Consider the following 16,064-nt stretch of genomic DNA (forward strand, 5'->3'; position numbering starts at 1 on the left):
AGGTTTGCTTCTACTCAAGTCCTCATTGGACTGAACATTGCTCAAGAATTGGCGTAAGTAAAAAATAGGCCTTTTATTGGCTATCACTGCCACTGTGCGCGTCCTCGCGCTGCCATTGGCTGATTCGGGAAAGTGGGACGGGTGAAGGAGGGACAATGAGGTAGAGGGTCAGGGGTTAGTGAGGCCGGAAGTGAGTGCAATAAAGTTTCTCCAGGGAGGCCGGGCCCGGGGAGAAAGTTGGAGCGGCGACCTGAGGAGGCAGTGGCGTGATCCGGAACCAAATCGGCCCGCGGTGCGGTGCGGAGACTCCATGAAGTCCTGGTGAGTTGGGACATTTTTCTTCTTAGGTGACCCACTCCTCTACCCCGGAACCCCTCTCCCGGGACCCTACTTCCGGTCTTCATTTACAAGTCCCGCCCCCTGCGACCCCCTCCCCGGAAGTCCCACCTCCCAACTTCAGGGGGCTCTCCGAACCCCGACTTATTTTCCATTTATTGTCCCCAATCCTACCCTGTCGTCCAGCTTTCCTGGAAGTCCCACCCCCAGACATGCTTCCAAACCCCTGCGTTAGTCCTTCCGATTCCCCGAAACTCCGCCTCCTCGAGACGATTCTCCGCTAACCCCTGTCTATCAAAAGCCTAGCTCCCAAAAGGGCAGAACCCTGCTACTCAAAGAACTATTCGAATTCGTGAGGCCACGCCTCCCTAAGGGTTCCGCCCCTTTAGAAGCCGCGCCCCTTCCTTAATCCACGTCGGATCGTCCAGAAGCCTCTCCCCCTGGAGTCTCTGGTGCACGCGTCCTGAGGGGCCACGCCCCTTCAGGAGCGTTATCCCGGTTGGACCCTTGTCATCGCCTCAGGAGTTTTGTCTTCAATACCGGAAACTTCACCTGCTTGCGCTTCCTCGTTCCTTTTCTCTTTGGGGCCCTTGGCTCATTTTTCCTGAGCTCTTAGGCTCCACTGGATAGGAAGTCAAAAGTTCACATCTCTGACTCTGAGGAGTAAGAGATTAGAGGCAGCCCTTTTTCTCTCCCTTAGCCCCTTCCAAGGGTGGACCTACTTGAAGGGGGCTGGACTTGGGGTTTGGCACGAGAGTGGGAGGGAGACTTGCTCATAGATTCCCTGCCCCACTCCCTGAGTTTCCCTTCCCAGGACCGACTCCACCCCAGAAACAGCTGTTTGTCTCATACCTGTACGACGGGAGCTGGGTAGGGCCGTGGATTTGTCGATGTGTGACATGTGGGTGTGACAGAAGAGAAAGTTTTCTACCACCTGAAGACGGTGGCTTGGAATGGGTGTAGGTAACAGTGTCCTTTTTGCTGTTTGATTTTTTTTTTTTTTTAAGGGACTCTTCAGGCCCCACCACTTCTCTGGCTCTTCCCCTCCCCCAAACAGAGTTCTAGTCTGGGCATTTCTCCTGGTTCTGCTTGCCCAGCCTTCCCTGCTGGAAACATTCCTGAGGCTTTCGCCATTTCCTGCTACTTTACGCCTTTCTTGCCTCCTCCTCCCTGCTGGGCTGAAAAGCCACATGCAACTTCTTCCCCACACCCAGTCGTTCAGATTCCCAGTAGCAATCTCCTTTCTTCCTTCAGATTCCCAGTAGCAATCTCCTTTCTTCCTCCGTAAATTTAAAGAGCCCTACTTCCTCTTTCTTTTCTAAACATGCCCACACCTGTTGGTCATTCCTTGTCTCTGGATTCTGCAGGCACCCACAGAATGCCCACCTCTAAAGATGAGGATATCCTGGTGTGTGTGTGTTGGGGGGAGCGGTGAGGCTTTGGTAGAATCCTTTCCTCATTCTCTCTGTTTCTGAGTGCTGAGGCCTTAGGAAACAGAGTGATAGATTTTCTTCTCAGGAGTTGTGCATGGAGTGGTAAAGCTCTCCTGGGTTGAGGACTACGGGGGCGGTGATAAGCACAGTATCTAACATGTTTTAATTGTCAGGGTTGTTAATCACTGTAATCACGATAATTTGCATTTTTAAAAAATATTCTGAAGTAAATCTAAAGATAGGTAATTCCGCGGTGAGCCTGGTGAGGGTATATGTATCTTTTACTACTTCTTTTTGGTTGCTTTCCAACTTCCTCTCTGGCCCCCTGGAGCAGAGCTGTGGCAGGATGCTGTGGGTGGAAGGAATGAGTTTGGGACTGTTCCCTGTATCCAGCCTCAATCCTCTTCTGGCACCCCTTTCTTATGAGCACAGATTTGTCTTCTGCCCCTCTGTCCCTTCCTGGCCACCTCTCTTGGAGAACCGCCGCACTGCCCCACCTCCTTCGGCCAGACTGTCCTTGGTATGAGGGGCATCATGCTCCGTGGTGGATACCTGCGCTTTCTGGTCACTACTAAAAAGGAGGGGTTTGTGTTCACCTGCAGGCCTAGGGATCTGACCTTAGTGTCAGTGCCCTGGCCACCCCCCACCCCTTCTACCCTTGACAGCTTACTTTCCTGTGGAAGAGTGGGGCAGAAAAGGACTTGGCTTGGGCCTCTGCTCCTTGGCATGGTAGGCGCCATGCACGGAGAACAAGCCTCCACCAAACTGTCCTCTGCTCCAGCTCCTGCCTGGTGGCTCCCTGATGTGCCACCCAGGTTGGACTTTATTCTTCTTACTTTAACAGCTTTGCCTTTCCTCTTGGCCCCTCCCTGTATCCACTGGGACCATGCCCTTCTTTTTCCCATTTCTTTAGCTCCCTCCACAGCTGTGATAGCCAAGGAGGCTAATGGCCCAGGCTCCCTAGGGCCGTCACCCCTCTGTGGGGCAGTGGTGAGGGGGTGCTGGGGCTGGAGGCTGAGGGAATTTGAGTGTTCAACCAGGACAGGAAGGGAATTGCTGAGCTCAGGGATCCCCTCCCTTTCCCACCCCCAGCTGCCTCTGTTTCCTCCCTCAACCTCCTCCCTAACCCGCCCCCCACCGCCCTCCCGCAGCTTCCTGCTCCCTTTGGCCTGCCCTTGTCCGGTCTGGATTGATCCAGACCTCCTCTTATCGCCCTCCTTTCCTTCTCACTCCTCCATCCTTCCCCCTCATTCCCACTTTACTCCTCCCCTAATTACTTGTTTGTTCGGTTGGGTGGGGGATCTGGCAGGGGGACATGGATCTCTCTGCCCTGCGAGAGTTCTGGGTTGGGGCAGTGTTGGGGGCTCAGCCCCTCAGAGCCTGTGAGTCAGCACTGTCCCCGGGATTGGTCTCTCCCCTTAGCTCCCCGCCCCTGGGGAGGAGCCAGGCAGCTCTAGGTCCAGCCTGTTCTCTTCTCAGCCTGAGAAGAGGCTCCACGCTGGGCGGGGATGGGGCCTGAAACTGTCTGGGTCTGAGCCGGGGAAGGCAGAGCTACTTGTCCCTCTCCCTCCCCAGGACCCTTGAGATCCCTGGGCCACAGAGGTCCGATTAGGCTAAGGGCCTGGGATGCCCCCTGCCTGGCCCCCTTGCCCTGACTGGCAGGGGGGCCAGGCTGGGCAGCAGCCTCCCTCTCACCCCAGCCATGGATCTCCTGCCCCCCAAGCCCAAGTATAACCCACTTCGGAATGAGTCTCTGTCATCGCTGGAGGAGGGGGCCTCAGGGTCCACCCCACCGGAGGAGCTGCCGTCCCCCTCAGCCTCGTCCCTGGGGCCCGTGCTGCCACCTGTGCCTGGGGACGATAGCCCCACCACCCTGTGCTCCTTCTTCCCCCGGATGAGCAGCCTGAAGCTGGCCAGCCCAGCTGGGGGGCGCCCGGGCCCGAAGGGGGAACCAGGAAGGGCAAACGAGGACGGGGAGGGGGTCGCAGGGGCAGCCACGCTGGACTCAGGCCCCCTGCCCCTCCTCCAGGACATGAACAAGCTGAGTGGAGGCGGCGGGCGCAGGACTCGGGTGGAAGGGGGCCAGCTGGGGGGCGAGGAGTGGACTCGCCACGGGAGCTTTGTCAATAAGCCCACGCGGGGCTGGCTGCATCCCAACGACAAAGTCATGGGACCCGGGGTTTCCTACTTGGTTCGGGTGAGTGAACATCCTCTCCCTCCCACTCCCTCCCGGACCCCTCCAGTTCCTCTGCTTACTAATCTCGTTTTTCCCCCCTGCTCTTCCCCAGCAACTCCCTTGGTTTTGGTTGTCCTGTTTCTTAAACCTTTCTTGCCCCTTCTCCAATTCTCTCACCTCTTCCCTTCCAGCTCTGTCTGGGGCCCCTTCCTTCTGTGACTCCCCTACCCCCACCCCGCCATGCTTAGCACAAAGCCCAGCACAAGCCCTTAGTAAGTGTTGGAATGAGTGACTCTTGACTATCCCCTCCGGTCTCCTCCCCGCTTCTGGAGATGTCACTCCATCCCACCCGATGCCCCGTCACGCCTCCCAAATTCTCTTCCCACAGGCATGAGGTCCGCCTAGCTTGCCCTTCTCTCTTTGCCCCTCTTGTCCTGCATGTTGTGGGGTATATCCATGGGCAGTGGGCAGAGCTTCTTCATCTTTACTTCCCCGAGGGACCAAGGAAGGAGAAGTCCTAGGGCCTTTTATGAAGAGGTGGGGGAGGTGGCTTATTGGTGTCCCCTTGTCCCTCGCCTCAGTACATGGGCTGTGTGGAAGTCCTGCAGTCAATGCGCGCCCTTGACTTCAACACCCGGACTCAGGTCACCAGGTTAGTGGGGCTTGGGGAGGAGTGGTCCCAGGATTCACGAGGGGTGGGGAGCATGGGTCCCTTGGTGGTGGTGCTAGTGATGGCTTATCTTTGGGTGGTAAAGGGGGTTGAGAGAAAGTTAGGGAAGTGAGTCTAAGTCTTAATGTAAAGGGGCAATTCTGACCTGGTTCCTTCTTACTATTCAGCCCCGGGAGTTGTGGGGGAGGTGGCAGAGGCAGCTGGCAGCTAGAGCTGGAGTGGAAAATGGGGGTAGCTGGAAGGTTGCTGCTGCCTTTGGGAAGGGGATGGGACATTTGGTAGCTGGAAGGGGGTGGGGCCAGACCCATTGAGGCCCTAACCCAATCAGCCAGGAAGCGGCCTCTCAGTGTCATCAAATATTAAAGGCCCTTAATTCAATCCACCACGACAAAGAGCCTGGAGTGCCCCTGGAGTCTGGCCTGGCCTTCCCCTCCCCCAGCCCTGTGGCGGCCCCAGCCGAGTGGGAGGCAGGCTCTGGGTCTGAGTATCCCTCTTTCCCCAGGGAGGCCATCAGTCTGGTGTGTGAGGCTGTGCCGGGTGCTAAGGGGGCAACAAGGAGGAGAAAGGTACCCGGGGTCGGTGGGGCTAGGGATGCTGGGAGATGTGGAGGAGCAGGGGGAAGGCTAGTGTGGGGCAGGTGGGGAGAAGTCTGGAAGGCAGGAGTGTGGGGGTTTCCTGGTGTAGGGGACCCCCCAGCTTCTGAGACCCTTGGGCCCTTCTGTAGCCCTGTAGCCGTCCACTCAGCTCCATTCTGGGGAGGAGTAACCTGAAATTTGCTGGAATGCCAATCACTCTGACCGTCTCCACCAGCAGCCTCAACCTCATGGCCGCAGACTGCAAACAGGTTGGTGGGGTGAGGCAGCTGGGGGGTGGGCATAAACATCAATGGGAGGGCTAAATGGGAACTTGGTTATCTGGGAGAGAAGGCTTGGGAGCAGCGGAACAGTAGGGAAGGAGGAGATTAGGAGAACATACGTTGAGAAGCGAAAAGGATGAGACTGGGACTCCGGGGTCTTGGGCCAGTGGTGGGCGGTGCCCAGTAGACTCTGAGGCTGCCTGATGCCCATCATTCCCTTCCTTCTCCATCCTCTGCCCTAACGCTCAGATCATCGCCAACCACCACATGCAGTCCATCTCGTTTGCATCCGGTGGGGACCCGGTGAGTTGGGGGATGGAGCTCAGGTGGTGGGAGGAGAGTGAGGGGCTAGGGATTGGGAGGACACTGGCGAGAGAAGCAAGCCTGCTGGGATTGAGGCAGTGTCTGAGAAAGACTGGGCTTAAAGGGGTCAGGAGTGGGGTGGGGCTGTCCAGTTTAGCTAACTGGCCTCTTCTGCCTCTGTCCACCCCAGGACACAGCCGAGTATGTTGCCTATGTTGCCAAAGACCCGGTAAATCAGAGAGGTGAGGTGTGGATGGGAGCACTGGGCGGGGCCGGCTGTCCAAGGGGCAGGTGAGCAGGGCCCGGGGGCTTCTCCTGCCGAGGACAGAGGCCGAGGGCCCCGTCTGCGCCTCCTCCCAGCCCCACAGTCCCCCCGCCGCCCAGCTCCCTAACAGCCTCTGCTGTGCCCGCAGCCTGCCACATCCTGGAGTGTCCCGAAGGGCTTGCTCAGGATGTCATCAGCACCATCGGCCAGGCCTTCGAGCTGCGCTTCAAACAGTACCTCAGGAACCCGCCCAGGCTCGTCACCCCCCACGACAGGTGCGCGGGCGAGGCGGGTGGGGGGCGGGGGGCAGCCCGCTCCCGAGGGCCCCAGACCAGAACTGGAAAAGGAGGCCTGCTCTTCCCACACTCCAGCTCAGAAAAGGGCAGGGAAGGAAATAACCTGCGTGCCCCTGCTTCCTGCTATTCTTAAGTTTCCTGTGGCCGGCAGGAAGGTGCTCCGTGGCCCTGCCTGCTGCAGGGCCAGCTCTTCCCATCGGGTGCCCGTGGCGGGGCTGCAGCGCAGGACGCCCAGCTTGTCCCTGGCTAGATGGGCTTCTCTTTTCCCAGCCGTCTCGTTTCTGGTCTGTCCTTTTGTGCTTCTCTCCGTATGTAGTTTAGTTCTTCACGTTCTTGTCTCTAGAAGCCATCAAGAATTTGGGCAAGGGAGGATGGCTCTTTCCTGAGATGGTCATGTTTCCCACCTCAGACCAGTAGGATCGGGTATTTAGAGGAGGTGTTGCGATATTCTGGGGCACCCCCTCCCTGGTTACTTGGTGCTTCCCCTCCCTCTTGGGAGACTGCGTGACGATCAAGGGCATGACGTTAAGGCAAAATCTGAATTGGCATTCTGCTCCACCAGTAGTAGTGGTGATTCAGTCGCTCAGTCGTGTCCAACTCTTTGCGACCCCACGGACTGCAGCACGCCAGGCTTCCCTGTCCTCCACTGTCTCCCGAAGTTTGCTCAGACTCATATCCATTGAGTCGGTGATGCCATCCGGCCATTTCTTAGTTGTGTGACCAAAATCTTTTTATCCTTGATCATCATTTTCCTCACCTAAAAAACTGGAGAAGGAAACAGTATCTGCTTTATCGGTTGCCCAGAGAGTGAAATGAATATATATGAAACACCCAGCCTCAGGCCTACCCCTCAGGGAATGCCCAGTACGTGACCACTGTTCCCATCTTCCTCCGTCCTCCCATCCACACTCCTTTCTCCCTCCTGTCTCTCTCAGGATGGCTGGCTTTGATGGCTCAGCTTGGGATGAGGAGGAGGAAGAGCCCCCTGACCATCAGTACTATAATGACTTCCCGGGGAAGGAACCACCTCTTGGGGGTGTGGTGGACATGAGGCTTCGGGAAGGAGCCCTCCCAGGGGCTGCTCGACCCACTCCACCCAGTGCCCAGACCCCCAGCCACCTGGGAGCCACGCTGGTAAGTTGCTTGGATAGAGGCGGGCGGGGCTTGGATGGGAACATCTGGTTAGGGCCTCTGGTTTCACTCTGTCTTGGTCCCTTCAGCCTGTGGGGCAGCCTGCTGGGGGAGACCCAGAAGCCCGCAGACAGATGCCGCCCCCGCCACCCTGCTCAGGTATGAAGGGGACTGAGAGGGGCAGAGGGGGAGTGAGAAGCAGGGCGGGGAGCACTCTAAAGCCTCCATTTCCTCAGCAGGCAGAGAGCTCTTTGATGACCCCTCCTATGTCAATGTCCAGAACCTAGACAAGGCCCGGCAAGCAGGGGCTGTGGCCGGGCCCCCCAATCCTGCCATTAATGGCAGTGCACCCCGAGACCTCTTTGACATGAGTAAGTATACCTCTCACCTTTCTGTGTCTCTGTCTTCCCACTTGGTTCCTCCTCTTTTCCTGCCTCTCTGCTCTTTCCTTCCTGGCCTCCCCTCCCTAAAGGTCTGGGTCCTGAGATAGGGTTGTGTCAGCTGCCTCTCCTAGCCCTCTCTCTATATCCCCAGAGCCCTTTGAAGATGCCTTGCGAATGCCTCCACCTCCCCAGTCAACAGCCATGGCTGAGCAGCTCCGAGGGGAGCCCTGGTTCCACGGGAAGCTGAGCCGGCGGGAGGCTGAGGCATTGCTACAAGTCAACGGGGACTTCCTGGTGCGGGAAAGCACAACCACGCCGGGCCAGTACGTGCTCACCGGCTTGCAGAGTGGGCAGCCCAAGCACCTGCTCCTGGTGGACCCTGAGGGTGTGGTGAGTGTGGCAGGGGTGTAGGTGGGCATGGCAGAAAGGAAGGTGCAGTATCCTACCTGTGGCTCTGTTCCTACCTCACTGCTTCCTAGACTTTGTCTGCTGGGCACCTCTGTCTGGGCCTCCCCTGTTCTCAAGGTGCCTGGCGTCTCCCTCGTCTAGTGGTTTAGGGTTCCTTCCCTTCTCACACCCCTCACCTGAGCTGTATTCCCTTCAGTCCTTGCCAGTCCTCAAACGTTATGCCCTCGAGAGCTAGGAAGTGGTCATCTCACCAGTCCCTCTTTTGACAAATAAGGAAACCATCCTTCAGAAGTTGTAGTGCTCTTTGTCAGTTGTCTAGAGGCTAAATATCCCAAAACTTTTCACGAGACGAGCCAGGGGCCTCCCCAGCTCCTCCAGACTCAGGGATCAGACCAGAGTCCTATCTCCTGTCTGCACTGCACCCTGCCCGTTATAACTTTGGTCTTGTTCCTACAGCAGTCTCAGCCTCCTTTGCGTGTCTTTTTTTGTACTGTGTATCTTTTTCTGAGACATACTATACTCCTCCAGGTCAAGGAAGGAGTAGCTAGCCTTCAGTTTCACGACTTCTGGGCTGATGTCTGTTCTGCCTTTTCCCAGTTCACTGACTTGCCCATTCCCACAGCTGTCTCCAGTTTCTCTTCCCAGAGAAGCCTCAGTGATCAGGACCAAGGGCCCTCCCTCTCCTGCCATCTTTTTCTCCTGCCTCAACCCTCTTGATTATCCCAGCTTCCTCGGCCTTAGAGACTGAGGTTTTATCTGACTCTTCACCTGAATCAACTTTCTCCCTTCCCACTCCCCAGGTTCGGACAAAGGATCACCGCTTTGAGAGTGTCAGTCACCTCATCAGCTACCACATGGACAATCACTTGCCCATCATCTCTGCGGGCAGCGAACTGTGTCTCCAGCAGCCTGTGGAGCGGAAACTGTGACCTGTTCCAGTGCTTTCTCTCAGAAGACACCCTGCGGTCCCTTCCACCCTATTCCCTGACTCTTAGGACCTCACTTGGGAGTGCTCCGTGGGCCTGGCCTTGTGTAGGGCTGGGGATACTGTGGACACTGGGTTCAGCATGCAGCTGAGTGAGAGGGTTTGAGTCAGGAACCAGGGGTAGAGTCCTGCTTCTCCCCAGACCTCACCAAAGTATTAATGTACGGAGTGGCCCCCTTCCCTGGGCCTTTCCTGTGCCAACTTGATACCCTCTTCCCCAAGGTGGGTGCTGGAGGCCTGGGCAGGATGCCTCCTGGTAATGGAAGATGTTCTGTGGCGATAGGCCCAGCGGAGTAATCACCCTTTCAGGGAAGAGGAACTGAATCATACCTTTAGTCTACCCCTGGGCTCAGGGTACCCCAGACTCCTCTTAACAACCTTCCCTCCCAGCATTCAAACTTTGTGCCTTTGACCATCTCCTAGGTCTGAAGATATTTTATGCAAAGAGTTCTTGGGCCCCTGAAGTCAAGGATGGGGGTGCTGACAGCTTCTTGGCTTCTGGGACCCCGTCCTCTCCTCGCTCAGCACCTCCTCCAGTTTAGGTTGGGCCAGCAGAGGCAGGAGTAGCAGTTGTCTCGTCTCCCTGGGATGTGCAGCCCTTAGAGACTGCCGTGGCGCCCTGCTCTCAGCCAGTGGGGAGATGGACCCCTCCCCTGCTCAGTGCCTCCTGGCCGGGGCCCCTCACCCAGGGGTCTGTATATACATTTCGTAAGCCCCCCCTCCCATGTTGCATGCATGCTATACTCTACAGCCAAAGTACAGCCCTTCCTCCTGGCCTCTGCCCTGCCTCCCCGCGCAGGGATGGGGGGGGATGATGGAGCTGTCATCCCAGCTGGATTTGGTAGAGGTGGGAACAGGGGCACTGAGACTTTAAAGCAGTAGACAATCCCCAGATACCATCGGTAGGTTTGGAACTGCGTTTATTTTTTATTTTATATGTGTATATTTTAGGGCTGTAGATTTACTTTCCTAATTTGTTTTCCATAGCTTATTCCTGAGCACAAAATGATGATAATCGATGACATTTATACATCACCTCTTTGACTTTTTCAAGGCCCTTTTACGACTATTGGCATTTTCCTCACCCCGGCCTGTGGGGCAGTTGGAACCGGTAGCATTATCTTTTCTACCAGAGAGACCCAGAGAAGTGGAGTGTAAGCTAGGACTAGAGAAACTTGGCCCTCCCACTGCGAGGCAGGGAGGCATAAGTTTGGCTGTTGGTTTCACACGAGGCCGGGGTTGCGGTTATTTAATCCCTTCTCCAGGCCTCGCCCTGCAGCAGCAACAGAGGAGTCGGTCCTGCTCTGTCTTTAGGCCTTGTAGATAAGGGAGAGTGGACTAAATCCTCGCCTCCCTTTTTTTCTTTTCGTTTGGATGTTTTCACGGGTCTCACTTATACCAAAGGGAAAGAATCTTCATTAAAGTACATATTTCTTCTACCTCGGCCTCTAGGTCTCTGTCTCAGCTTATTGTTGGCTCTGGGCGCCCCCCACGGCAGGAGGGGAGGCCGGAGGCCGGACTCGGCCTCACCTGGACTCGCTTGGGTCGCGCTGAGTGAGAACTTATGGATTCGCGTAGGAGGGTGCGGCGGGGTGGGGCGTACGGGGCCACCGTGCCAGGGGATGTTCGTGTCTGCAGCGGGGACCGAGTAGGGGTGGGATCGCGGGCAGCCTGACCCCAGGCGGCTCGGGCCAGCGTGCACCCCTGCGGCGGCCTCTCGGCGCGGGATGGTACGGCCCAGCCGCAGGGCCGACAGGCTGCCGTCTTCCCTAGCGAGCCGACACGCCGCGCTCCCGGGCTGGAGAAGGCCTCCCCCAGGCTTGCGCCTTGGTACGGCCCTGCCCGCCCAGCGCTCGTGGGAGGGTCTGGCCCTGGCCTCGCTCCCCCTCCTCGCCGAGCGCAGTGGTGGCTGCCACGCCGAATTCCGCTTCCTGTGGCTGCGGCCGCTGGCGGGCGGTGAGGCTGGGCGAGCGTGCAGTTGGCGCCGCAGCTCGGCACCCCCGCCTCGCCGCACCTCGGGCTTGCGGCCGCGCGGGGGCCTGCGCCGCCCCTGCCTTCCCTTCCGGGCCATGGTGCAACCCGAGGGCGCGTCCGTCCCCCGCCGCTGCTGACCCGGGTCCCCCACTCCATGGCCGCCTCGGCGCCGCCCCCACCGGACAAGCTGGAGGGAGGTGGCGGCCCCGCACCGCCCCCTGCGCCGCCCAGCACCGGGAGAAAGCAGGGCAAGGCCGGTGAGAACGCTGAGGGGGCTGGGGCTGGCGAGGCTCAGAACTCTCGGACCTGGAGCGAGGGCTGGCGGGCCGGGGAGGTGGCGGTTCTCAGGCTGAGGGCCCTGAAGAGAGGGGAGGCTCAGTGGAAAGGATAGATGGGTGAAGCCCTCCAGGGGTTGGTGACGAGGGGTCACTGACTGCCGATCCTAGAGTTTGGGGCACCTGGAATGAAGGAGCCACTTGGGAGTCTGAGGCTATCAAGAGATGGGGACGTCTCTCATTTAAAGGAAGAGGCAGCTGAGAGTGTGGCATCCCATTTATTCTTCGTAGTGTACCTTTGTTAGTATCTAACAAAGTATTAGATACTAAGTAAATAAACAAGAATATATTGAAATTAGAAGAATCTCCTAGATCGTGGTTGGGAGAAAGGATGTTGGGGAAACCTCAGGGAAACTTGTTTGTGTCTGCCTTTTACTGCCTTTCCAGGTCTGCAAATGAAGAGTCCAGAAAAGAAGCGAAGGAAGTCAAATACTCAGGTGAATGGTGGTTGGTTGTGGGGGTAATTTCTGGTAGCTCCTTTGGGTTCTCTGCTCTGCCACCCCAATGTCTTCATCTTACATCAGCTGCAGGGGGAAGAGAAAGTTGTCTTTCTTGTTCCTTTTCTGGTCCTTTCTTTCAGTTTTATAACTTTTTGGGAGTAGGGTAGGGATGAGACGATTTGACCAGAGATTTTATCAGTGGGGATTAGAATCGTCCTCTCCCCTTTTTGTCCTGTTCTGGTTCCCCCATGATGATAACAGCTATCACTTGCGGAACCTTTTCTAAGTACCAGGGATTGTGCTAAAATGCTTCAGTGGTTTTGGGAGATAGGCATTGTCACAGTTTTACAGATGAGAAACCTGAGGCTTAAACATGTTCAATGCCTGCTCCAGGGCTTTGAGGTTACTCAGTGTCAAAACTAGGATTCCAGTGTAGTTCTGCTGTTTTCAAAACAGTTAGGGCACTGTGTTGGTTGTGGTCTCCATTGTGTTTCTTTGTTTTACTTTAAGGTCTGTCTGAACTGGCCGGTACTAGCCTCTAAAACTGGTACTGTGTTTCTGGTGCTCTCTTGGTTTAGCTCTGGGTCTCTCTCCATGATCCTCTTTCCCTCGTCTTTTTCCCCAGGGCCCTGCGTACTCTCACCTGACGGAGTTTGCACCACCCCCAACTCCCATGGTGGATCACCTGGTTGCATCCAACCCTTTTGAGGATGACTTCGGAGCCCCTAAGGTGGGGGGCGCGGCCCCTCCATTCCTTGGCAGTCCTGTCCCCTTTGGGGGCTTCCGTGTCCAGGGGGGCATGGCAGGCCAGGTACCCCCAGGCTATGGCACTGGGGGTGGAGGAGGTCCTCAGCCTCTTCGTCGACAGCCACCCCCTTTCCCTCCCAGCCCCATGGGCCCTGCTTTCAACATGCCCCCTCAGGGCCCTGGCTATCCACCCCCAGGTAACATGAATTTTCCCAGCCAACCCTTCAACCAGCCTCTGGGTCAGAACTTTAGCCCGCCTGGTGGGCAGATGATGCCAGGCCCAGTGGGGGGATTTGGCCCCATGATCTCACCCACCATGGGACAACCTCCCAGAGGGGAGCTGGGCCCCCCTTCTCTCCCCCAACGCTTTGCCCAGCCAGGGGCACCTTTTGGCCCTTCTCCTCTCCAGAGACCTGGTCAGGGGCTCCCCAGCCTGCCTCCCAACACAAGTCCCTTCCCTGGTCCGGACCCTGGCTTTCCTGGCCCTGGTGGTGAGGATGGGGGGAAGCCCTTAAATCCCCCTGCGCCCACTGCTTTTCCCCAGGAGCCCCACTCGGGCTCCCCGGCTGCTGCTGTTAATGGGAATCAGCCCAGTTTTCCTCCAAACAGCAGTGGACGGGGTGGGGGCACTCCAGATGCCAACAGCCTGGCACCCCCTGGAAAGGCAGGTGGGGGCTCAGGACCCCAGCCTCCCCCAGGCCTGGTGTATCCATGTGGTGCCTGTCGGAGCGAGGTGAATGACGACCAAGATGCCATTCTGTGTGAGGCCTCCTGTCAGAAGTGGTTCCACCGTGAGTGCACAGGCATGACTGAGAGCGCCTATGGGCTGCTGACCACCGAGGCCTCTGCTGTCTGGGCCTGCGATCTCTGCCTCAAGACCAAGGAGATTCAGTCTGTCTACATCCGCGAGGGCATGGGGCAGCTGGTGGCCGCTAACGATGGGTGATGCTGGCGAGGGGCCCAGGGAAGTGCACATGTTCCTCCCTGCTCTTCCAGGGTGATTGCCTTCTTGTCTGGCTCTTGGTCCTGGTTTCCATCGGCTTCCCATCCCCATGGGGCAGAAACCCAGTGGCTCCTGGGGGCAGAAAAAGGAACTGAGGTGGGCAGGCAGAAGAGCCTGTATCTCTCACTCTTGTGGAAACTTACACATTGAGATCTACAGAGGTTCAGGAAACCAAAGCCCTGCCAAGCAGAGCCATTTTTGGTGGCTGTCTCTGGAAACCCAGGGGTATGGCTGCAAGAGGAAAGAGGCTGGAGGAAGATCCAAAGGGCAGGGGTGTCCCCTCTACCGATGATGGATGCCCCCAACACCTGTGCCTAACATGCCTCTCTAGCTCCATAGCTCCAGCCTTAGTGTTTGGAGTCCAGTATTAAAGGTTTCTGGCCAGAGGAGTTGGGTCTCTTCCCATCTCTGCGGTAGCCCTTTCATGGGCGCTGGGAGATAGCTTTAGGGAATAAATGGAGATTTTCCCCTTTTCCTACCTTCCCCTTGACTCCTTCACCTGTCCAACTCGTCCCCCTTCAGAAACCAAATAGCTTGAAGAAGGAGGAGAGTACATGGCTATGGCAGTTCTTGGTGATCTGGGGCTTGGAGACAGTAGATAAGATGCTGTCGGGACATATCTCCCTCATACCAAAGTCACGGTCCTTTCTCAGCCTCTCTCGTGCTTTTTCCCTAATGACCATGTTTTTGCCAAAAATTGGGATGTGTGGTCTGACAGACCAGAATATTTGACATTCAGACTGTCCCGGAAGCCCAGATTCTGTGGTTGTACACCCCTCCTCCCCCACTAAGCGCTGGTCTTCAACTTCGGCGCCTCGAGTTCCCTGCCTTGGTGGAAGGAAAGCTTGGAAAGGTGCAGAGCCCTTATACCTCATTTTTTCTCCTGATAAAAGGATCCCTGTCACAGCCTGTGGGTTGGGGAGTCTGCATTACCCTCACTGCTGCGGTACTAGAATGCAGTCCAGAGCCTGGATGTTTTTGCTCCTCTCCCTGCTGTTCTGTCTTCTCTGGCCTGGTGATCGAGCTGTTCTCATCCTTCTCAGCCAAATTCTGTGCCAGGGCTTTATTTTTTATGTTTTAAGCACTGCCTGCCAGAGATGGGCCTGGGGCCCCATGAGGAGCCCCTCACAGCTGTGTGCTGTTCCCTACAGCTCCTACACACATTCCTCAAATGGGGTAGAGAAGGCAGGCTAGGGGTCTGGCCCTGAGAGGAGCTGGTGGTCCCCTGCCCCCACTTCTCTTGGGACCTTATACATGTGAAGAGAAGACAGGTATACTGCAGAACTCTTGCCTTCCCCGGGGTGGAGGCTGTGCGAAGGAAGGGAGTGGCCTCTGGGCTTCTCTTTTCCAGTGTTCCCTGCCATCCAGCAGCAGAGATGGCAACCCCCTCACTGCTCAACTTTGTGTTGTGTTAGTGGTTCTGTTTGCCCCTCTATCTGTTGATGTTTTTGTGGTCTCCACCCCACCCCACCCCACCCCCACCGCCCTGCATTTTGTAAGATGGCTCCTGGCCAGAGATGGGGGGGTGTCTGGTCAATCCCTCTCTCCCTTTCATGCCACTGCTTTTTGGAAGAAAGTGGGGGTGGCAGAGATGTGGTGGGGAAAGTTTTGTACGGTTGGATTAATAAAATGACTCGGAAGATCCACACCCAGACTCCTTGGTGTTGGTGTGCACAAGGTTGGAATGAGTCAGTCACTGCTGGTGAGGATGGTTGGGGGGTGAGGACAGGGATCCCCCAGGGTCTCTGGAAGTGGGGATAGCTGGAAGAGTCAGGCCCCTGAGCTGACCTAATACAAGCTGTGGAGCCTGGGGAGGCCTCTACCCCATCTCTCCCTGTGTCCCTGCTGTGAGAACACAAGTTTCCTTTCTGAGCACATTCCTGGGCCAGGCCTAGAGCCAAGCAGGATCTTCGGCCCCAAGGCTTCAGGGAGACAATTGCCATTAGTGCTTCCCCGTGTAGTGCCCCACTCCCACTCCTGAGTCAGGAGGTCAGTGTAGCTCCAAGGGTGGGGGAAGGGGCTGCCCTGGTCTAGCAGATTGCATTTTAGGATGCTTTTCAATACCCGCCTCTGCCCCCTTTGAAAAAGAAGAGTGGCATCCTTAAACAATCGGCGCCAGGGTGAGGACAGGGACAACCCACGCTTTGCCACTCTCCTCCCCCATCCTGCAGCTGTCTCTTGTCTATCCTGGGACCAACCTGGCTCCTTGTCCTGGACATGCCACCCCCTTGCCTTTCCGTTCTGGGTCTTCCCTTCAGAAATTGTTTAGCCACTGGAAAAGGAGGGGAGGTGACCCCCAGTTGAGTTTGCTGGAACCCCAGTG

General features: G+C 56.9%; 2 protein-coding genes across 9 annotated transcripts; both read left to right on the plus strand.

Annotated features, from left to right (window-relative positions):
- The first annotated feature begins 26 nt into the window (after positions 1-26).
- On the plus strand, positions 27-10,686 carry SHC1 (SHC adaptor protein 1). 8 transcript variants are annotated; one of them, XM_055584125.1, is made up of 14 exons: positions 27-53; positions 215-321; positions 3,799-3,966; positions 4,527-4,597; positions 5,118-5,181; positions 5,340-5,459; positions 5,721-5,774; positions 5,965-6,016; positions 6,188-6,314; positions 7,271-7,469; positions 7,556-7,625; positions 7,703-7,837; positions 8,001-8,239; positions 9,058-10,686. In XM_055584125.1, exons 3-14 carry the CDS (start codon positions 3,802-3,804, stop codon positions 9,184-9,186), a joined length of 1,425 nt encoding a protein of 474 aa, XP_055440100.1. In that variant the 5' UTR covers positions 27-53; positions 215-321; positions 3,799-3,801; the 3' UTR covers positions 9,187-10,686. The 8 variants fall into 8 exon arrangements, with proteins under 8 accessions (XP_055440100.1, XP_055440098.1, XP_055440099.1 ...); XM_055584123.1 differs by lacking the exon at positions 27-53 and adding an exon at positions 1,151-1,295 and having other exon boundaries at positions 64-321; XM_055584126.1 differs by lacking the exons at positions 27-53; positions 215-321 and adding exons at positions 499-999; positions 1,151-1,299.
- A 480-nt stretch (positions 10,687-11,166) lies between these two features.
- On the plus strand, positions 11,167-15,383 carry PYGO2 (pygopus family PHD finger 2). Its single transcript, XM_055584143.1, has 3 exons — positions 11,167-11,473; positions 11,939-11,988; positions 12,617-15,383. Exons 1-3 carry the CDS (start codon positions 11,371-11,373, stop codon positions 13,682-13,684), a joined length of 1,221 nt encoding a protein of 406 aa, XP_055440118.1. The 5' UTR covers positions 11,167-11,370; the 3' UTR covers positions 13,685-15,383.
- The last annotated feature ends 681 nt before the right edge of the window (positions 15,384-16,064 follow it).

This window comes from Bubalus kerabau, chromosome 6, assembly GCF_029407905.1.
Source record: "Bubalus kerabau isolate K-KA32 ecotype Philippines breed swamp buffalo chromosome 6, PCC_UOA_SB_1v2, whole genome shotgun sequence".
NCBI lineage: Eukaryota > Metazoa > Chordata > Mammalia > Artiodactyla > Bovidae > Bubalus > Bubalus kerabau.